At 40.7% G+C, this 24019-nt stretch overlaps 1 protein-coding gene across 1 annotated transcript in view; it reads left to right on the top strand.

Annotated features, from left to right (window-relative positions):
- The window catches only part of LOC121282549 (coiled-coil domain-containing protein 158-like), a 187254-nt gene that overhangs the window by 69983 nt on the left and 93252 nt on the right, over window positions 1–24019 (top strand). The window contains exons 8-9 of the mRNA XM_041196290.1: window positions 2113–2189; window positions 22110–22220. Coding sequence (XP_041052224.1) covers window positions 2113–2189; window positions 22110–22220 — 188 coding nt within the window. The remainder of the gene's footprint in view (window positions 1–2112; window positions 2190–22109; window positions 22221–24019) is intronic.

Genomic DNA, 24019 nt, shown 5'->3' with positions numbered 1-24019 from the left:
TGGATAAGAATAGAACCAGGCAAGTGCAGTCCCACCCAGCTTGTTGAGAAGCGTTGGAGGAGGGTGGCGTTGTCAGCCATGTTGAAGGCTGCAAACAGGTCGAGAAGGGGAGTAATTTACCTTTGTCACAGTCACATAGGATGCCATTCATAATTTTGATAAGAGCCCTTTCAGTTCTGTGACAGGAGAGAAAACCTGTGTTATGATTCCTGTGGAGACCAACAAAATAAAAGAAGCAAATTTATCGAATGACCTGCAATGAAATGATTCATGGATAAGATTTCACTTTTTATAACTTTATTTTAACAATGAAACCAAAATCAACATAAATATTAATTAAAAGACAAATTATGGTCAATATAAACTATATATTGCACTTTAAATAGCAGATACAACAAAAATAGATTTCATGGATTTCATAAGCAGCCCACTTAGCACATTTGGCACCACATTCAGTCACAAACCCTGTCATAATTCAGTCTTCCTCAGGTAGAGATCTAGTTCCTTTCTCCACGCACGAGTGCGACACTGATTTTACTCCGCCAGCTGCTTCTAACCAACCTGAGTCCGGCGGGTACAGTCTTCACCAAAATGGCTGGCTCTGGTTAGTTGGTCCCTTTAAATAGACTGAAACAGTGGCAGTAATTTCACTTATCATCACTGCTCTGGGATTCAGCCTTCAAGTTTCCTTCTTTAAACTACCCCATGCACAACTTTCCACAGTCTGCCTGCACTGCTGGGAAATCTGAGCTTTTATGACCCTATGTATTTATCTGGGTTCAACTAGTTTCAGATTCCCCAGAAACCTGTGGTCACAGCCTCTTTCCTGGAAACCTGAAGTCACAGTTTCATTTTCCAGAATCCTGGGCCTGAATTTTGCGCTTGGCGTGTGCACCAAGTCAGTTGGCCCGGAAGTGGACACGAAATGCACTTCCGCCCACAATCGGACCCCGAATGCAATTTCATGCTTGCTGGCCAATTAACGGCCAGGCAGCGTGAAATGCGCGCTGAGAAAGCACCAGTGCTGCCAAGGGGGGCAGGAAGAGGGTGGGTGCCGGCAAAATTAAGGGTGCGAGTGGACGCTTCTAGCTAACTCTGTGAAGGGAGACAGCTGCTACGAAGCTGCCTCAGGGAGCTGCAGACCTGTACAGATTAAATGACTAGAAAGAAATGCACCAAACTGTGCTTTGCAACACATTCAAGCACCTGACATCAGAACTCAAAAAACATCAGTCCTCAGATATCTTTTTTTATTATATTTCAGCCCGGACATCTCATCCCGCCCTTGGATGAGGCTTCATTAAAAACGGGCTGCCCGCCTGCCCATTTAGTTAGTGCGATGAGCGCAAAATCGCATAGGCAACATAAAATCATGGACAATAGGGTTTTTAATGGCCTTAATTGGCCCTTAAATTGTCGGCGGGTGTGGCACCAGCTCCTGTGCCAATCTCAATATTGCTTGAGTGTGCGACGATGTAGGGATGAATGACCAACATCATTTTGCACAATTTCACATGCGTTCAGATCAGGCATGTGCCCACTCGATCAGTGTAAGATTCTGGCCCTGAAGTTTCACTTTCCCTTTCAGTTAGGGTAATCTCTTCCCTAGCATGTATTACTGCACTTTGATAAATGCATTAGTTTTTTTTAACGTGTAAAAATTATTATAAATAGATTAAATCAATGACGGTTAGAGAGAGAGGCGGAGCTAAGATGAATTGGAAGCAGAGGGAAAGAGAAAGAGAAATCTATAACATGATGGAGAAAGTGCACAAGCTATTTAAATAGAGGCAGCAGTGAGAAAGTTTAAGAGCCAGAGAGGGGGATTGGAAGATAAAAAAAAAAACAGATAAAAAGATAAAAAGAATTATGCTGTGATAGATAAGCAAGGGCAATCACAGTAGGGAGTGAATATTTTTAGATCTAGATTTTATTCATTAGGAATTAGTTCCAGGAATATTTCAGCTTTCTATTTTAAAAAAAAGGATATTTGCATGTTTCCTGTACATTTTTATTGCTGAGAAACAATTCAGTATTGTTTTGTCACTGTCTGTTTGCTAGTTGAATTAGATATTCAAAATTAACATCTTGAAACATGTTATTTGGGTTTAGATTGAAGAACAGCTGGAAAGCCTGAAAACTGAATCTCAAAGCAAAACTGAAGCTTTGCTTAAGCAACAAGAAAACCGGTAATTCTCTTTAATGGTCTCCTATCCGTTAAATTGTAGCTATTGTTATTATCTTGGACTGCTGGGTGGGGAGAAACTTGGTTAGAACAAAATTGCTGTCTGAAACTTCCCCTCAGTTTACATGGTAAATGTTTAAAATTTGTGGTTTTAAATTGTATAAATGTTCTCCCTTTTTAGATTCATCCTGTGTCACTCCTCATTCTTTGCTGAGAGATTGTTTTACTCCTAAGATTTATGCATTTTGCTGTTGAACTGAATGTTACCTGGGTGACTTTTTAAACCCCTTCTTCCTTTCTTTGGGGAATGGCCTAACCCTGGTTTAGCATATTACCCTGTACCACTGGTTGGAAATCTCCAGGTGCAAACAGATGCTGTGCAACGGAACACTAAAGCACTGCACCATTATAATGAACGCCTATTTAACAATTGTTAAAAATTTCAGCTTCTCTTTAATGTTAGTTCATTATAGTGAACAATGCTTCAAAAACACCAATACTAATCGTAAAGGAATGTAATGCCTGAGATTCAGTATCCAACTTTAATTTCATGTGTTGATTACATGCTGAGGTAACTGGCTTCCTCTAGTACATTGCCCAAGTAATAATTCCTCATGTCTGGATCTAGACGGCGAATGTCAGTAGGTTATTTGGCTGTACCAATGAGGGCTTTGCAGTCAAGTCTGATCCTGTCCTCACTGGTACAGTTCCAGCAGGAGTTACTGCAGAACACTCAGAAATGGGAATTTGGCTGGTTCTTCCTCTCTCAAGAATGTCTTGATTTTAAAATTCTCATCCTTGTTAGCAAATCCCTCCGTGGCCTCACTTTTCTCTATCTATGCAATCTCCTTGAGCCCAACAATCCTCCAATGTATCTGTGCTCCCATAATTCTGGTCTCTTGTGCATCCCCAATTTTAATCACGCCATCATTGGTGGCTGTGCCTTCAGTTGACCAGACCTCAAGTTCTGCAATTCCCTCCTTACACCTATCCACCTCTCTACCTCGTTTTTCTCCTTTGTGACACTCCTTAAAACCTACCTCTTTGACCAAGCTTTTAGTCATCTGACCTCATACTTTGTTTTATAACACTCCTGTGAAGTGCCTTGTGATGTTTCATTACATTAAATGTGCTGTATAAATCTAAGTTGTTGTTGTTACCAGAGAACTTTGGGTAAATTCCCTGACTGTGGTCAGCTAACACAGCACAGATTGGAAGTTGTGTCTGGGCTATCACTGGTCTGTCTGCTGCAAGTACACGATGCTTTAATCAGCTGCAATGTTATCAGTGCTCCAGTAGGAGTCAAAGGTCATGGGATCCCTGGCTGCTGGCATGCGTCTGCTGCCATTCAGACACAGACAGCTACCATTGTAGATACTGATCTCATTCCTTCATGTGGCATGCAGGCTTTTGCAACTGACCGGCAATTTTTTTATTCGTTATTCATTCATGGGATGTGGGCATTGCTGGCAAGGCCATTATTTATTGACCATTCCTAATTGCCCCTGAGAAAGTGGCGGTGAGCCACCTTCTCGAACTACTACAGTCCAAGTGCTGTAGGTATACCCACATTGAAGTTAGAGAGGGAGTTTCAGGATTGGATCCAGTGAAAATAAAGGATAGATGATATAATTCCAAGTCAGCATGGTGTGTGACTTGAAGATTTCTTTGTTCTTGGTCTTGTACTCCATTCTCCTTGTGATAAAAGCCAACATGCCATTCGCCTTCCTAATTGCTTGTTGTATCTGCATGCTAATATTCTATGTTCCTTGTAAGAGTACACCCAAGTCTCTGTCAACAGCAGCATTTAAAATTTCCATGTTTTTAAAAACAAGTATTGCTTTTCTATTCTTTTTACCAAAGTGAATAACCTCACACTTTCCCACATTATACTTCATCCGTCACCTTGTTGCACACTCACTTAACTTGTCTATATCTCTTTGCCACCTCTTTATGTCCTCCTCACAGCTTACTTTCACAGCTGGCTTTGTACTGTCAGTAAACTTAGATACACTACTCTCTGTCTCTTTGTCTAAATCATTAATATAGATTGTAAATAGTTGAGGCCACAGCACTGACCCTTGTGGCACATCACTAGTTACATCCTGCCAACTTGCAATGCCTCATTGATCCCTACTCTCTGCTTCCTGTGGGTTATTCAATCCTACATAAATGCTTATATATTCCCCCAACTCTAGGAGCCCTTATCTTGCATATTAACCTTATGTATGGCAGGGTATTGAATACCTTTTGGAAATTCAAGTATACTACATCTACTGGCTCCCTTTTATCTACCCTACTAGTTACATTCTCAAAAAAACACAAATAAATTTGTCAAACACAGTTTTCCTTTTGTATAACCATGTTGACTTTGTCTGATCATACTGTGATTATTTAAATGCATTGTTATGACTTGCATAATAATCGATTCTGGAACAGGGGAGTGTGGGTTAGATCAGTTAGTGTGTGATTCAGAATAATGGCAACAGCATGGGGTTCGATTCCCGTTCTGGCTGAGGTAGATTTTGGGCCTGTCTCCTCGCCCTGCCCTATATTAAAATCGCAGTGTAAGCCATGGTTCAGCGACACTTGAATAATTGAGGATGCTACCTAGAGAAGAAGAAGAATAATAGATTCCAGCATTTTCCCTAAAACTGTGTTATGGTAAGTGCCAAGCTGCCCAAATCCCAGACGGAAACTTGAAGCAGCTGTCACAACTATTTTTGCAATTTGTACTTATTTCGAGATGCAGGCTATGAATTCAGTAAAAGAAAGCCACCAAGTCTTATAGATATCTTACAAAACTAAATTAAACCTTTATTAACAGGGCAAATTATTTTAAGCACATACATAGATCTACAAATTACTACCCTGATAACTTCTGAATCCCCTAATTAATCTAAACCTCTGTTAAACCTCCATTAAGATAACAGTGAGACACATGGATTTTAAAAAGCCCAGGCAAAGTAACACAAAATAGCCTGAACAATCAAATTCTAAATGAGTTTTCTTAACTTCAATTCTTTGTAGACAGCAGCTTAAGGCTTAGATGCTGGAGGCTTTTCACACTTATTAGACCTTAGAAACCTGCCCTTACACATAATCTCTTCTCCTTTATACATTTTTCCTCTTTGAATGTGAATTCCTATTGTTTCACAAAGCCGTTGGATTTTTACCTTTCATAATAAAATGTATCACAGTACCAACTTTACCAGTAATCTTTGGAAAAAATAAATACACTGTTTCTTAACATCTCCTGGCTAGGTGACACATTTCACTCCCTCTTTTGAATTCAATCCAGTCTGATTTATTTAAAAATGCAAATTTTCCCTTTACACCTAAATTTACCTACTTAACATTTCAAAACTAGCTTATCTTCTGATACATCAAAGCCTTCAGACCAGCTGCCATTAATTCAATTAAGTTCCCCCCACCCACCCACACACATACACACAGAAACAGACCCCACTATTACTCTACAATGAATTCCAATAACATTATGAAAATTATTATATCCTCCTGACAACTGACTTGTTTTCTCTGTCTCCTTTCCTGAATAGTGTTGTTAAATTTGTGAACGTCTAATCTGCTGGGACCATTTTAGAATCTAGGGAATTTTGGAACATCATAACCAGTGCATCCACTATCACTGCAGCTATCAGGTGAGATGCCCGTTGCCTTCCCACCACTGCTGGGATTTTATCAGCAGCGGCTAGGCACCTGTGGTCTCTGGGGTGAGAGAGGCAACAGGAAGGATGCGTCCTCTGATTGAGCTCCCTGCAGCCCACGGAGAGCCCCCACCCAGCGGCGTGCCACCCACATTGCTAACCTCCTCCCCAATCTTACAATTGACCCCTCCCCCCACCACCTCGTCGAGTCTGCCTGATTGGTACTGGCGAGCCTCAATCCCACCACTTACCCACATGCTATAGGCATCCTCAATGGCTGCTGTTCTGGGACCTGCTGTTCTGGTACCTGCTGGAGTGCCAGCAGTGACCACTGTTCCTGGTAGCGCTACTGAGACAGAAGAGCTGCTGGTCCTCCAATTGACTGGCACCTTTTGCAGGCAGGGTATCCTCTCGGAGAGGGGTGGAAGCCACAACTGCAAGCAATTAACTGCCTGTTCAGTATGAAGTTTGGTCTGGGCTTCCATGATTGGCAGAAGCAGGATTGCCCCGATATTCATGTTGGTGAATGGGGCCATAATATTTGGTCACATCACTGACATTTTCTCATTCCGTATGATAATTTCTCATGTCTCTGCCTCTAAGGTGCCTACATTTACTTCAGCTATTTTCCTTTTTATATACCTATAATAGCTCATACAAACCTTTTTATATTTTTTTTTCCATTTTAGTCAACCGATTGATCACCCTTTGCTGGCTTCTAAAACTCTCCCAATCTTCAGACTTATGACTATTCTTTGCAACACTATAAGCCTCCTCTTTTAACCTAATACCATTCTTAATTTCCCAAGTAAGTCATGAATGGATCTTTCTCACTAAGTTTTTGCTTTTTAGTGGAGCATATTTTTGTTGAACATTTTGAATCACTTTTTAAAATTTTTCCCACTATTTACCACCAAACCTTGGAGTCAACCTTAGTCAGTTCTTTCCTCATACCTATGTAAATGACTTTGTTTAAGTTTAAGATTCTTGTTTTTGATTCATTGTGTCACTCTTGAACTTAATATGGGATGCATTTGTGTTAGGATCACAATCAGGAATCCTGCTATCCTGGTGAACCCACGTACCCTTTCATCCTGGTCTTCTGTCCTCAGGAGGAAGTGGGTGAAGTTTCCTCTCCTCCTGTGGAGCGCCTCTGTCTCCTCCAAGATAACTCTGTGGATGGCAAATTGCGATGTTGCTAATGTCGAAACTCCTGCCTGGAGTGAACCAGTTGGAAAGAAAGAAGGGATGACAGTGATCTTCACTGGCACTGGGAGGGCCACCCTTGCCTCCATCTCCTTGTGAAGAAAGTAACACAGCTCTGTGATCACCTCCTTAGAAAGGCAAAGCCTTCTGACTCATGCCAAAGTAAGACGGATGGTCCTGAAAGACTCTCTCGAGTAAGGCCTTCTAAGGATAGCCCTCCTCTTACTCGCAGAGGTTCTCCTCTCTAACTTCGCCTCTGCCTGTCCTGATCATGCTGCAGAGCAAGTGGCACAGCAGTTACTGCCCTCCTACTTACCAAAGGCTATGTAATTCACTTAGCCTTACTGTGGTCAACAGAAATCTTCAAACCCCTCCAGCAACTCACCACAGCACAAGTAGGTCAAAAACATCTCAGCTTGAACTGGTTGAGTGACCCTTTAAGTGGTCCCAGAACAGGTCCCATCCTGCCTGCTAACACTTGTTGTTGTAGGCATGAATAAGGAAGGTGTTCCTTGCATATTTAATTTTTGTTTTTGTGCATTACATCAGCCTGTAGGTGTCTGTGATATTTTGGTTTCGCCCTTTATATCAATGATTTGGATGAGGGAACCGAATGTAATATTTCCAAGTTTGTTGATGACACGAAACTTGGTGGGAATGAGTGGTGAGGAGGCCGTTAAGAGGCTTCAAGGCGATTTAGACAAGTTGAGTGAGTGGGCAAATACATGGCAGATGCAGTATATCGTGGATAAGTGTGAAGTTATCCACTTTGGTAGGAAAAACTGAATGGCAGTGTATTATTTAAATGGTGATAGATTTGGAAATGTTGATTACAAAGTGACCTGAATGTCCATGTACACCAATCACTGAAAGCAAGCATGCAGGTGCAGCAAGCAGTCAAGAAGGTAAATGGTATGCTGGCCTTCATTGAAAGAGGACTTGAGTACAGGAGCAAAGATGTCTTACTGCAGTTGTGCAGGGCCTTGGTGAAACCACACCTGGAGTATTGTGTGTAGTTTTGGTCTCCTTACCTCAGGAAGGCTATACTTGCCTTGGAGGGAGTGCAGCAAAGGTTCACCAGACTGATTCCTGGGCTGGCAGGATTGCTGTATGAGGAGAGATTGGGCTGACTAGGCCTGTATTCACTGGAGTTTAGAAGAATGAGAGGGGATCTCATTGAAACGTATAAAATTCTGACAGGACTGGACAGCTGGATGCAGGGATGATCTTTCCTCTGGCTGGGGAATCCTGAACAAGAGGTCACAATCTCAGGATACAGGGTAGGCCATTTAGGACTGAGATGAGAAACTTCTTCACTCAGAGAACGGTGAACCTGTGGAATTCTCTAGAGAATTGACTGTTGAGGCCAAGTCACTGAATATATTTAAGAAGGAAATAGATTTCTACACTCTAAAGGTGTCAAGGGGTATGGGGAGAGAGTGGGAGTATGGCTTTGCGATAGACGATCAGCCATGATCATATTGAATGGTGGAGCAGGCTTGAAAGGATGAATGACCTACTCCTGCTTCTATTTTCTATGTTTCAACCCCTTAATGACCTCTTAATAAAATGAACAATCATCAAACTGGGGAAATTTCAAAGTACTGTTTCTTTACACAGATTTTTGATCTACAAGGGAGTCAAGTGTCATGGAGGCAGGTAGAAAAGTGGAGTTAAGGCCACAATCAGATCAGCCTTGATCTTATTGAATAGCAGAGCATGCTTTATGGGATGAATGGCCTACTCCTGCTCATATTTCTTATGATCTTATTACTTAAGAATCTGTGTTCCTGCAGGTGCATGGGAGATTCAACTATGTGCACCACTCCAATTGCCTGATGCAAGTCTCATGAGGGGAGCGGCCAGCAGTGCCTCCTGCATTACAAACATGGAGCTCTAGTACTGCTATGCAATTGAATTCCGTGCCCATTAGATTCTGAGGGGGCTTGACTGGGCAGATGCTGAGATTTTCCCCTTGCTAGAAAATTTAGAGCTAGGAAGCATTGTATCAGGAAGAGGTGTCGATCATTAAAGACGGAGATGAGGAGGAAATCCTTCACATAGAGGGTTGTGAATCTGGAATTTTTTTACACCAGAGAACTATAGATGTTCAGTCTTTGTGTATATACAAGGCTGTTATAGATACATTTTTTGACTTGAGGTGAATTGGAGGATATGGGGCAAGTCAAAGATCAGCCATGAGTTTACTGAGTGGCAGAGGGGCTGGGTGGCCGACTCCTGCTCCTTTTTCTGATGTTATGTTCTCACTTGCTGGCACCACATAGTATAAAATTAAAGGCCACTGCGTATAGTTTTCAAACATGCACTTTTGGCAGGCCAGAATTTTTGCAAGTGGTACAAATCCCAAAAGGTCTACGCAATGAGGAATGTCACATTCATAAGCATTAATATCCCTTACTAAGAAAATCTTTCATACACAGAATTGCAATGTTATGACTGGCCTTGTCTATTTAGAGAAAAGTAAAGTAACAATATATTTAGCTGATATCAGAATTGCTTAGTTTATTTCTTGACTAATTGTGATATATACCGTATGCACCCTTTGTTTTTATGCTAGCACTGTTTAATTCTTCCTTATTTATTGGCCTCTTAATAAAATGAACAATCATCAAATTGGGAAAACTACAAAGTACTGTTTCTTTAGACAGATTTTTGATCTACAAGGGAGTCAAGTGTTATGGAGGCAGGTAGATAAGTGGAGTTAAGGCCACAGTCAGCTCAGCCCTGATCTTATTGAATGGCAGAATAAGCTCTGTGAGACGAATGGCCAACTCCTGCTCATATTTCTTATGATCTTATGACTTAAGAATCTGTGTTCTTGCAGTAACATGCTCCAGAGAACTCACCCTTCCTTATATCAGCCACACTTTATGCAACGTTACTGAATTTGCACTTCAGTTTAAATTTCTGTTATCTTTGGCACTAATCCTATTAATCTACACCAGAGAAAAAAATCTTCAACTTTGCTATCTGCTTGGTCACTACTTATAGTTTCAGTAATTTGATTAGTTTGGGCAAAATACATTAAAATAAATTCTTGCAAGCGTTTTGTTCATTTTAGTATGTGTTATTGATTCTCTGGACAAAATTTAAAACTTCCCCAGAGGCCATTTCGGAGGCAGCGAGGGGTGGGGGAGTGGCTGTTTGATCGGGTGGGTGGGATGGGGACACTGCTGCCTTCCCAAATCCTTCTGTTTAAGCTCCGAGAGGGAAGGGTGTTGGGTGACTTTCTCAAGTAACTACTTAAGGGCCTCATCCTGCCATTGCTGGTATTCAACCAGTGGTGGATGGGGGATTCACCATCCGGAGAGGCCACACAGCAAACCCTGTCGATTTTACCAGGGGCAAATCCCTCATTCACGAGCAAGGAGGAAGGCCTGCTGAAAGCCAGTGCCTTGCTTCCGACCACCCACCACTGACAACACCCTCTCCGTGACTCACCTCTATGTAAGATCCATCATTGATCCTTCCTGCAGGCTTGCATGAAGCACCTACATTGGACACTGTTCCTGGTGGTACTGCTGGTACTGGAGAGCTGCCGGCTTCTGATTGGTCAGCTACTCACAGGAGTGGAATTTCCACTCTATTGGAGCCTTAATCGGGTGGGAGGCCTGATGCTGTCCAGGTAAATGTCTGATTACCTGCTAATTGCATCAGGTCTCCTGGAGAGAAACAACACAGGCCTCCCACTGGTTCTCCTATTGGTGGGCGAGACCCCTGTCACGCTCATTAAATTCCACCCTCTATTCCAGAGAATAATGTTTACATTCTTAAGTCGAGGTGTGTGTCATTAAGTGTGACATATATTGACCATTGTGACTGCATAAAAGTTGCTGATAACATTAGAGACCACCTTTAGTCAGTGGGTAATGATACCCACAAATGTTGCCTACATTGCTTCTGTGCATTAAGCAGTGCATTTACGTACTAAGCTTGTTTCAAGACTTCTAATGGACTTGTTGGGAGGCTGAAGTGGTGCAAGGTGATCCTAGAAGATGGAATGGTATTGGGGATCCTCTGTACTTGCCCATCTCCTCTAGCTCAGACAAGTCTTCTGCAGTGAAGTAGCTCTAACTGAGTGCGATAAATGGAACAAAACCAACTTTAATCTCAGGAATACAGTTATCAGTGATGGTTGCATGAGGATCCCTCCTCAAAACCTTTTGCAAAGAAGCCAGCTTCTCAGCATCTGCTCATGTTGTTGGCGTTTAGTTGTGGCCCTGATTTATTAGAAGTGATGGGAATGGAGAGGGAGGAAATTGTTTTTAATAATGAGTTGTTCAACATACTTCCATACCAACAGTCCCTGACTGATGCATGCTTGTCTATTTATCTTGACACCTGATCCAGCTGAGACAATGGGTATTTATTGTCTTTTGGCTATCCCAAGAGTTTGTTGTGTCACTAGGATAAATGATACTTTAGATAGCCATTGGATTTAGGGAAATACAAATCAAATATAAATAAATAGTTGAGGAATATTATGCTCACACAGCAATTGCACTTGATGTTGCTCTGCTCACATTGTGAATTCTACCGATGGCAAGGGAACAGATATCTTGTACTAGAAGATAATGTAGACTTTTCCCTTTCACCTTTTCTGTGCTGAATTCCACCAAAATAGTGTAGGAGGCTTTATCCCCACTTTCCTCAGCAATTAATAAAAAATAGTGAATATGAGTAGACCTATTATACCTTTCGTTACTTGGTGATGACCAACTCTGTTATCCCAAGTATGGCAATGCAAGATTCCTGTACAGTCTGCTTTGCCCACAGAGCCAATGTGATGAGGTTCTACTCATACACAAAATATTTAATCCTATTCCTGGTGGCAGGTCTTAGAGTATTGAGGGACGTGCAATGACAAACAAGGTCACTAGTGGGGTATAGCAGTATGAGTACCAGCTGGTAAAAATCACCTTGTTTGGATAGTGCTGATGCCCTTATCTGGTGAGCTTGAACCTCTGAGCTTGAATTTCCTAAGTATTGAGGGCTTCTTTGTTTTGTTTAGATTAAGGATAGATGTTAAGTTGCACAATCAGACAGTTGAGCTGTACCTAGGATCACGTTTGGTGAAACCGTTCAGCATCTCCAACTTCTCATAAGAGAAATTCTTCTGTCAAGAGAGACTGGAAGAATCATCTGACTGTTACTGGGGAGATCTGAAATGTGTAACCATGCGTGCCTGTGGAGCAAAGTATCCTGAGCTGCATCATCCACCACCACCACCAATGAGGTCATCAATTGTGGATTGTTGCAGTAGTTTAGCAGGCTGTGCAAAAACAACATAGCAAACCAGCTATCCCTGACAATGGCATGAGGTTAGTTAATGTCATCATTAACTTGAGCCACTTGGTAAATAAATTTAACTCATTTTGAGCGTGACATGAGCACATATAGTTTTAGCACAGAGACCCCAATTTTTAAATGATTTCTTCTTTTCCATATCCTTTCAAAGAAATCCTCAGAATTCGGGGGCTAGGTTTCTTCGAACAGCCAACCTATTACTATGGAGATTTTGGCTTCAGAGGTAAAGATTGAATGGTTGTTTTTCAAACTGTGGTGAAATGTGCAGTTGTGTCGTGCATGGGTTGGTGTTGGGACCACTGCTGTCTTTGATATGTATTAATGACCTGGACTTGGGTATTTATGACATAATTTCAAAGTTTGCAGATGACACACAAAATATAGTAAAAACTGAGGGGGATATTAACAGACAGGAGGATAGTAACAGACTTCAGGGGGATACAGACAGTCTTGTGTAATGGGCAGAATATGGCAGTGTAAAGTGATTCATTTTGGCAAGAAGAAAGAGGAGAGACATTATAAACTAAGTAGTACAATTAAAAGGAAGTACAGGAACAGAAACTTACAGGTGGACATACACAAGCCTTTGCAGGTGGCAGGACAAATTGAGAAGGCCAAGTAAAAAGGCATGTGGGATCCTTCCTTGGCTTTGCAAATAGAGACATTAGAACACGAAAGCAACAAAGTTATGCCAAACCTTTCCTGAATACTGTTCAGGGCCCCAGTAGGAGTACTGTGGCCAATTAGGAAGGATGTCAATGCCTTTGAGAAGGGGCAGAAGAGATTTATTAGAATGGTGCCAGTTGTGAACTACTTCAGCTACATGGAGAGACTAAAAATACTGGGCTTCTACTTCTAAGAGCAGAGAAGATTAGAAGATTTAGTAGAGGTATTAAAAATCGTGAAGGGTTTTAATAGGTTAATTAAGGGGAAACTGTTTCCCGTGGCATAAGGGTCAGTACCAACAGATTTAAGGTAATTGGCAAAAGAACCAGGGATAATGTGAGGAAAAAAGATTTTTCACATAAGTTGTTATATTCTGGAATACACCTACCTGAAAGGTATTGGAAGTAGATTCAATAATAATTTTCAACAGAAAATTGGATAGATATCCGAGGGAAAACATTTGTGGGACTATGGGAAAGAGTTGGAGTGTGAGACTAATTAAATATCTTTTTCTAAGAGCTGGTACAAGCATTATGGGCCAAATGGCTTCCTCCTGTGCTGTATCATTCTATGCCTCTCTGGAGGCTCATTTTCAGCTAAAGATGTGCCTTCTTTGTGACCAGAAAACTGCAGGATTTACTCTTGTTGTTTTGTCATCCTGAACAAGGTTAGCATTCTCTGAAATATATTTGATATAAGGATCTTAAATAATTTTATCCTCAAGGAGATGTTCAAAATAGTAATGCTACTTCAGATCATTTAGGAAATAGATTCCTGGCACCTATCAAGCTTAAGGTTCAGCATGTGATAACCAAGGTAAGTACAGCACTCAAGTCTCAAAGCAAACTATCAATATAATATTCCGCCATTCAGCCTGATGTCAGCATTTCCAAAGTTCTGTGGCAGCTTCATATTTGTAGCTGTTTAGAAATTGAATCAGCCAACTTTCTTTTCAAAACTCTTAAGACTATATTCATGGAGAAACTGTAATTCCTCCTTGAAGAAAACTATGAACTAGAATCAACAATTTCAAAACTACACTTCAAAACTACTTCATTTCAGACAGATCTGCTCAAAGTCTCGGTATAATTTTGTATCCCATGGAGCTGAAAGCAGGATTCAAGTGTAAAACTGCTATAGGCCAGACAGGACAGCTTTGTTGTGTCAGATACAATAAGATTCACAAGAACATTGTCGCTAAACCTTCTCCTGCAGTGTGCCCTGAAGCACCCACAGTTGTCCCAGGAAGCATATATAAGTAATTAGACAACTGCTACTTAAATCTCATGTTCTTGGGGAAGGGAGGGGAAAATGTGACAAAACAAGCATTTTGTCACTGTAGATTCAACTGTCCACCTGCTCTGGTGATTGACATTTCCTTATTGACTGGGAAACACGTATTTAAATGCTTGCACATGAGACATCTGAATGCAATACCCTGCCACTTTAAGGAAATGCAGTTTCAAGTTATATGTCTAATCATTTTTTTTATTTAGGAGATTAATCAATAATTGGTGAATCCCTGGTCATGACAGTCTTACCGAGCTCACACCATAAAGGCAGGAGCCACTCTTTCAAACAGAGCCCTGGATACTCATAGCTTCCCTTGGAATGGCCAGTTATTTAATGCGACTCTTGGGAGGAAGATTTTATTGAGGCGATGTATCTTTTCTCATGTGGCAATTATTCAGCATTCAGAAAAAGCTCCACTATAAAATCATAAATTGTCAAATTAATTTAAATTCCTTGATCCTTGGCTATCCAGTACTCCAACTATCTTGTTTTCTTTTTGAAATTTTTCAGTCCATTGGGTAATTTGTTGGCATTTTGTGTTTCATGTTTCCAGGTTCATGTTAAACAGGTGAAAACCCAAACTTTACACATTCCTATTGCGTTTACCTGCAACATGAGCCTTGCTTTTTGAAAGCCCATTTCTGATCTGTTTCAACTCTTGCTTTTATGTGAATATCGTACTTCATGGGCAGGATCTTCTGGTCGGCAAGTGAGGGGGGGGAACCGCTCACCAACGCATAAAATGGCGCAGGATGGCGTTGGGTGGAACTCCCGACAACACCCCGCGTGATTTCCATTTTCAGGTCAGCGGGGGGCACAGCCGAGTCAGCTGTGCACCCGCCGACGTGTCAATTGAGGCCATTGAGAAACTAATTAATGTCATTAATGGATCTGCCTATCCAACCTTCAGGTTGGCGGGCAAGCCGGGAGCCCTGATAGGCTTCGGAAAAAGCATGAAACCTCATACACGGCGGGATGAAGTTTCATGAGGGTTTTTAAATTTTTAATAAAGGTTTCAATAAAAGTTATGGACATATCCCAACTCATGTGACAGTGTCCCTGAAGCAGCACTTAGCCGCAAGGAGATCTGTGCGCTTTTTTGTGCATATGCGTGAAAGAGCGCACTTCTGACTGAGGCAATCTTCCCCCCACCCCGCCTGCACAGGGAGCGCATAGTGCTTCCTGGGAGATGTCACGCTGCACGGCCTTAATTGGCCTTCCCATGTAAAATGGCGGCGTGCCCCCGATTGGGGGTGCCGATCGGAGACGCACCCATTCGTGCCCACTCCCACACTTGCACCCCCCCCCCTCCCCCACCCCCAATAGGGAGGGACAACTTTTTCCCCATATATTTTTAATTTGAAGCACGGGTCAGCTGCGTACTTGGCGATTTCCTCCATACTATTTAGGCAATGACATAGAGCACTCCTATTACTACACCTGAAATTTGAACCTTAAATTGTACCTGAAATTTTACCTTCCATCACATCTGTCTTCTCTGGATGGAAAACAGCATTTTGTTCAGGTATAAAAAGTTTTGTGTTTTACATGGAGCAACCAATCATTTATATGAAACTTGGCAGTCAGTGAAAGTTATAAAAGAATAATATTTGGCTGGATGTGTGGTAGAATACATCCTTGCTCATAAGCTAAAATGAGCAGCTTGACGTTATTCTGCTTGTGCCATAGACCTGCCATGAAGAGATGTTAATGTATATAATGTTATTGGAAATTATTTTAAATTGGACTTGTAGTAGGGTCTGTGTCTGTGGGTGTGAGTGTATGTGTCTTACTTAAATTAAAGCCAGCTAGCCTGGGTGCTTTGATGCATAGTAGTTTTGAGATGATATACAGTAAGATAAAGAGTGCATTTACATTTTGTTGAATAAACCATTCAAAGACTGGGGTGAAATCTTGCAGCTAGCTGGGAGACACCAAGCAATATGTTTATATTACTAATAAAATTGGTACTGTGAAAGGAGTTTTATTGTTAGAAGAGGTGGAGTTCAAAGGGCCTGGTGATACAATGAGAATTTGCATTCAAAGAGAAGGCTAGATATATGTAGAAAAGTTGTGTGTGTGGAAGTCAGAGGCCTGTAAGATCTAAGCCGGTAAGCTTACCACTGTGTCTGCAAAGGAACACATTGAAAGGGACCTCATTTTGAATTCATAAGATAAAATGTGCTTTGCCTAGTATCTGTTTAAGCCTATGGGTTGTTGTTGCCTTGGGGAAGATTACCTGGGAGTGATTAATTTGAGGATTTGTTTAATGGTTATTATGGTAGTAATTTGCAGACGTGCATGTGTTTAATTTCTTGTTAAAATTAATAAATGTTTAATTTAGTTTATATAAAAAACCTCCAGAGGCTTGGTGGTTTCATTTCTGAATTCAGAGTTGGAACACCAACATACAAATTGAAAATATAGGTTAAGACAGTTGTTTAAAGATTCCCTCTGCCAACTGCTGTGTCATAACAGACTAAACTATAAATAGTCTATCTTGGCAAGCTCAAGTTTGCTACATGGAATAATTTGCAAGTTATTGTCTTGAATTGGTGCTCAAGTTAAGTACTTTTATATCTAATTGAGGCTTGCCTCAAAATTAACTCCTGGAGATTCACATCTCCATTTTTCTCTACTCCTTTCGCTTACAGCATTCCTATCTGAAGAATAAATAAATTTTGAGGAATGTTTAAGATTTTAACTTACACTTTCCCTTCTCCTTTGAGTACAGGTCTCGCCGTACAATCATCCCTCAGTGCTTTTCTGATTTGGTCAATTTAGTGATTCTTATTCTTTTTGTGTGCATTTATTTAGTCATCAATTGTTCTATGATTCAATTTTTAAAAAGTTGGATGTTATAATTCAACAGGGATGGGAGGATCACTGTATGTTTTCTGAATGGTTCAAAAATGACCATGTTTGAGGGGGTTCCCCTCTCCCTTTCCAATGAATGCTAACTCATTCCTTTTTATTTGGAGGCTGAACTGGATTTAAAGAAAACCACAACAAAGATAGGAAATCTAAAATTCCTATCTTTGTATGCATTCCTATCGATGTATGCAATAAAATGGTATGATGCATCATTAGTGTACGAATAATGACTTATATTTATTATCATTCCACTGTTAATTTAAACTATTAAAGAGGATATTATGATATTGAATTCAAGTATATGTGCACTTCAGTACTTTCTTGGGATGTGTTACTGTAAGAGGACTAAGCTCCTGGCACTCATCACTGTTGCTGTGAATGCAAGCTACTTGAGGATCCAACTCAAAAATACAACACTAATTCTCCCTCCAGTTTCCTCTTCTCCTGTGAGGAGGCAGCCACCTTTACTCAGGAATTGCTCTACAATATTTTAGCTGAAATTAAACGTTTATTGGAGTGGATACCATTAGTGCGCATAAAGCGCTGCTCAGAACTTTCTACTAGCCCAACAATTAAGAATTTTGATTTTACTTTTGTTGTTACATTTTCATAGAAACATAGAATGATACTACACAGAAGGAGGCTGCTCAGCCCATCGTGCCTGTGATGGCTCCAGTGGAGCTATCCAGTTAGTCCCACTCCCCTACTCTTTCAACATAGAACTGTAATTTTTTTCCCTTCAAGTATTTATCCAGTTCCATTTTGAAAGTTACTATTGAGAGTTTTTGCTGTCCTTTCAGGCAGTACATTCTAGATCACAACAGCTTGTTAAATAAATCAATGTTTTCTCATGTCAGTACTGGTTCCTAGGCTAATCATCTTGAATTTGTGTCATCTGGTTACCAACCCTTCTAAGACCATAAGCCATAGGAGCAGAAGTTGGCCATTCGGCCCATCGAGTCTGCTCTGCGATTCAATGAGATCATGGCTGATCTGATAATCCTCAACTCCACTTTCCTGCCTTTTCCCCATAACTTTTGATTCCCTTACTGATTAAACATCTGTCTATCTCAGCCTTGAATATACTGAATAACCCAGCCTCTACAGCCCTCTGTGGTAAAGAATTCCAGATTCATTACTCTCTGAGAGAAGAAATTCCTCCTCATCTCTGTTTTAAATGGGCACCCTCTTACTCTGAGATTATGCCCTCTAGTCCTACACTCTCCCACAAGGGGAAACAACCTCTCAGCATCTACCCTGTCAAACCCCCTAAGAATCTTATATGTTTCAATTCCCTCTCATTCTTCTAAACTCCAATGAGTACAGGCCCAACCTACTCAACCTCCCCTCAAAGAAAATCCCTCCATCCCCAGGATCAACCTAGTGAACCTTTTTTGGACTGCCTCCAATGCCATTATCTTTCCTTAGATAAGGGGACCAAAATTGTTCACAGTATTCCAAGCGTGGTCTAACTAGTGCCTTGTATTGTTTTAGCAAAACTTCCCTATTTTTATACTCCATTCCCTTAGAGAAGAATACCTTTCTGGCATGAGAAATTGTTTATCCTTATTTACTGTATCAAAACGGTTCATGACTTTGAGAACCTCAATCAAATTTCTTTTTAACCTTCTCAGCTCTGACTCCAGCTTCTCCAGTGTCTCCACATGACTGAAGTTTCTCATTACCGTTTCTCATTTCTAGTAAATCCCTCCTGCATCTTCTCTAAGGCCTTGACATCTTTTCTAACGTGGTGCTTCTAATTGAACACAATACTCCAACTGGGGTCTATGTGTTTTATAAAGGTTTAGCATAACATAATATAATAATATTACAGCAACAATCTGTACTTCAGTGCAGTGCTGAGGGAGTGTTATACAGTCAAATGTGGGTTCCTTTCAATGAGATGATAAATTTTGCCCATTGTCCCAGCTAACGTTCCTCTTTCTGATCAATTTGTTGGTTTTTGTGACACCTTAATGTATGCAGAATGGCTACTACATAATTAATCTTTGAGCTTCAAAGAAATTTGTTCAATATGGAATGCTTTGGGATGTTTTTGAGGTGTGGTAAGGCACTAGATAAATGGAATGTTTTTTTCTTCATTTTATTGTTTGATTCAATATTTTCTAGCTATTTTTCTGATGTCTTGAGTACTTGACAAATACAATCTATTGTGTATTAAAAATGTTGTATGGGTTGCAACATTCCATCTCCACATACATTTAAAACTTCTATGTTAGGGCTTTATTAATGGAAAGCACCATTCTAAAAGTATCAACATTTAACTGCAGTGCTTGTTACACTTGTAGGTGGTGTTGTGATTGGTATTAACACTATGAAAACTCCTGTTATGTTCTGTTCACTGCAGTATCCTTTGCCAATAGAGTATTTGCTCTGAGAGTCTTAAATCCCAGAGCTGGAGTATCAAGGTGATTATCTGTCTGAGGTTGTGATAATTTGTAGCAAGTCCGCACTTAAAGTTGCAGTTGTGTTCCTGAAAGTAATGACTTTAAAGTGAAACAACTTTAAGTAGATCGTGGGAGTCAGCGCTAATGCCGGAGTTAGGTTCCTTCGGACATTTCTTGCCTGGAAAAAGCAATGTACACATTGAAAATCTGTACAATATATGTACAGCACTGTGCATTCCTAGCTGAAATAACTTTCAAAATAAAACAAGTCACTAAATATACAAGAAACACTTTAAATTGAAGGGAAAATATTGCAGGACCATGGAGAAAGAGCAGGGGAAAGGGACTAGTTGGATAGCTACAATTTCAAAGAGCCAACATAGGCATGATAGGCTGAATGGCTACCTTCTGTGCTGTATAATTTGATTGTTCTCTGATTGGTAGCTGAGGAGCAGTCTCTTACCCTGGATCCTCGGACCTTTTCCCTAAAATTCACAGAAAATCTCTGCTATGTTTAAAATCCACAGAAAATCTCTGCTATGTTTTCCTCTGTAAGACTTAGAAACCTTGTCCCCTAAGTGTTTTCTTCTGCAGCTCTTCCAGTCATACAGCTAAATGTATTTTGAAAAATATCTTTTAGTAACCTTTCAATTATGAAATGCTGCATTACATTTTCACATCTCCTTTTATCTCTTCACATTGCGATTTGTTGCCCCCATTTTCTTCCCAAGTGTTCTTCATCCTTTGAAGAAAATATTTAATCCTGCGTCACAAATGGCTACCCAAGCCCTCCAAACACCTTCAGATGGGTTTCCAATATTCTTTGCCTGGCTTTCCACAGATTCGTGTCAGCAGGATTTCTTTCACTTGTTGTATGCTGATCTGCAATGACGATGCGCAACTCCACGCTGACGCATGTAAATGACATAAAAATGAAAATGGAGGCGCAAATCAGAAAATAGGCCCTAAAGAATAAATGACTTGAAACTAAAATGACGTTAAGTGGAGCAACTTAAAGTGAGATAAAAGCAAAATACTACGGATGCTGGAAATCTAGAACAAAAACAAAAATACCTGGAAAATCTCAGCAGGTCTGACAGCATCTGTGGAGAGGGATGTAGTTGATGTTTCGAGTCCGTCAGAACTTAAAGTGAGGACTTATTGCAATGCAATAATCGAGGTTCTCACAGTATTCTCCAACACCTTCTTTACCAATTTGCAATAAAAATTGTAGTCTGGGTGAATAGAGGAAAAGGAATGTCAAGGATTGGCTCCTGAACACTGGTTAGATCAGACAATGGTCTATTTTACTGTCATGTGAGAGGAGAAATAACAAGATAATCAAGTATTAAATTCTATCCTTCCTTGACTCTGACAACTAAATCAAGGCTTTAGCTTGCAACCTTCTACCCAACCCCACCATGCATAATGTTAGACTGACTTTACCAGGCTTGGATTTTCCCTATGGCAGGCGGGTGGGCTGGGTGGGAGCAGGTGGGGGCGGGCATGGAGCCAAACGCCGCCCGTGACTGACTGCGCGCCGCCATTTTAGATGTGTGGGCCAATTAAGGCCCGCCCAGCGTAATATGTGGCTGATAGTGCTCAGCGCTACCTGTGCAGGCAGGGAGAGGAGGGAGAGTCGAGGCCAGCGCTCTTTTGCGCATGAGTGTGAAAGAGCGCAGCAATCTCCCTGAGGCACAGAGTTGCCTCAGGGAGATTGAATGGTTATGAAAATAATTTAAAAATGGATTTGAATATTTATTCAAAGATGTCCCCTTCATGTCACTTTAGTTGAGACATGTTTGTAAAGGTGGGAAAATTAATTAATTAATTTTATAAAAGCTTCAGGAAACCTCTTCCTGCCTGTGGATGAGGTTTACGGAAAAACGGAAAGGCCGCTTGGGCGGGCAGCGTTCTTAATTACTTTAATTAATATCTTAATGGCCTTAATAGGCCGTTGACATTTCGGTGAGTGCGCAGCCGACTCTGGTGAGTGCCCGCCGATCGAAATAATATGATGGCAAACAGTGATGTCAGGGCGCATGCCCGCCATCATCGCATGTCATTTTACACGTCAGCGTGTTGGGCCTGCCCCTGCTCGCCGACCGGAAGATTCTGCCCTTAAATCCAGGTATGAACTGACTAATTAATAGTCAGCCAGAATTTCTCCCCCACACTTATTGAGAAGGAAAGCTGCTTGTGTGCACCTGGGCACCCCACAAACAATAAAAATCCAAGCGTGGTGGAGAGATGTCATGGGAGATCAACTTCTGTTGATGTTTTAAAAAAATATATAAATGAAAATAAATAAAGTTGTTCCTTGTTCTTAATTGATATTCCTTTTAAAAGGGCAGCAATGTTGTGATCCTCTCAAAGAATCTTTGCACAGTACTTTGAAAATATATTTTTTGGGTGTATCGTTTAAAACAAAAAGGTACCATGTGGTGAATTATAGAGTAACTCCTAATCCTTTTTTCATAGAATAGAGCAGCTGAATCATGAACATGAACAAGAATTGTCAGCACTAACTGGAAAAGTAAACCGTTCTCGCAGCTTTGCCACAAGTTTCCAGAATCAAGTGGAGGCCATACAGTAAGTATAAACCTTTACCAAAATGACGCAGGAAGATCTACAGGAAAATCAATTAGTACATTCCATCTTTGCAGTTGGTTTGTAGAATCCACCATGCATTATCGTCATTGTTTAGATGACTCTTTGAAGAGTTGAAAAACCATACAAGTCCCTTGGTGCTTGTTACTTGGATATACTTGGAACTTGGTTACCAGGTATCAAATTGTAGATATATATGTTAACAAGGATATGAAATTTAATGGACTAGCTTTTTAATGAAATATGTCAAATAAAGTGAATCCTGCAGTTATGGAGCACTAATACAAAATCAAAATACTGCAGATCCTGTAAATCTGAATTAAAAAGAGAAAATGTAAATATTCAGCAGGTCAGACAGTGACCATGGAGAGAGAAACAGAGTTAACATTTCAGTTTGAGAATCTTTGATCAGAACTGGGAAATGTTAGAAATGTAATAGATTTCAAGCAAGTGAAAGAGGGAGGGTTTGAAAAAGAATAAAAGGGAAGGTCTGTGTTGGGTTGAAGACAGGAGAGATTAAGGGACAAATTTTTGCCACAGTTCGGTGACGCTACTCAGTGCAGAAATGGCCACACTTCGGAGGAAATGTGATTTTAGTCAGCATTCCCAACCCCGTACCATCTTCCTCTGGCCTTTGTTCATGTGCAAAATGCCCACCTGCCCCTGCTGAGGTTTGTCAACCTGTGCTGTTGTTTTTTCTATTCTGATATAAATGATTCTGGCTAATTTAAAAAAAAAGACTGGTTTTTAAACTTGAAAAAATCTAATCATCTGCTTCCCTATATTGATTGACAGGCATTTTGCTTTGAAATTGAAATCAGAACCTGTTCTTTCCTTCTGGTTTGTTGACACCAGCTAATAGGATTACAAATATTAGAAGGTTTTTTTTCACACCTGGAAGAATGCAATTTTTCTTTCAGTATTAATGATATGGAGGCTTTTAACAGATGGTGAGAAGCCCATTTCCCCCTGCACCTCCCCCCCAGAAATGTTCCATTAATACGTAGCTATGGAGGAAACATGGCATTGAGAGGGTATGGGCTGGCATGGGAATGGGTGGGGAGTGAGAGAGGTGAAGGATAAGGATTAAGGACTTTTAAACCCTGTTGGGAGCTGGGATACTGTGTTGGAGAACCCCTCTGCACCCATACTCCTCCTGCACTGGTTCCTGGCTTGCAAACTGTACTGTGAACTTAACTCCAGTGTCAAAGGGCAAAAATGGCGTTTGAATTCACATGTGGGACAGATATGCAGTTTGCCAGCTGTGCAAGTGTGCAGTTGGGTTTCCCCAAACCCAGAGGAACATTTGGCTGTAAATTACAGAAGGGTGGTTATTGCAAGGTCAAAGGGATTGGTTCAAGTTCAAGTTTTGTCTCCTTTATCTTTGCAGGTTTTGGTATTACTGCCTTGTTTTTCTCTTCCTTTGCTTTTAGGTGGCAGTTGTTCAACATTCTGCCACTCACACCTCCTCTAGAAACATCTTTTGTTTCTTTACATGTACCATAGACGTTCCCTTTGGCATGTCTTTCTTGTTTCTTGGTGACTAAAACTGCATGAGGTATTTAAGGTACAGTCTTTGGGGAGCACTATTTAGTTTGATCATTATGTCCTTTGACTTACATTCCACTATTTTTGTTATTTACTCAAACATGCTATTATCTTTATTTATTATTCTGCATTAATTGGACATATCTAGTGTCGTCCACTAAAACTGCAAAGTGTCTTTCAACTTCATTCTTCGCCAATTCAACACCATTCGTGGAATATGCATATCATCTATT

Source organism: Carcharodon carcharias, chromosome 1 (genome assembly GCF_017639515.1).
Source record: "Carcharodon carcharias isolate sCarCar2 chromosome 1, sCarCar2.pri, whole genome shotgun sequence".
Taxonomy (NCBI): domain Eukaryota; kingdom Metazoa; phylum Chordata; class Chondrichthyes; order Lamniformes; family Lamnidae; genus Carcharodon; species Carcharodon carcharias.
Note: the sequence above shows the minus strand (reverse complement) of the source record. Positions and strands in the feature narration are given on the sequence as shown.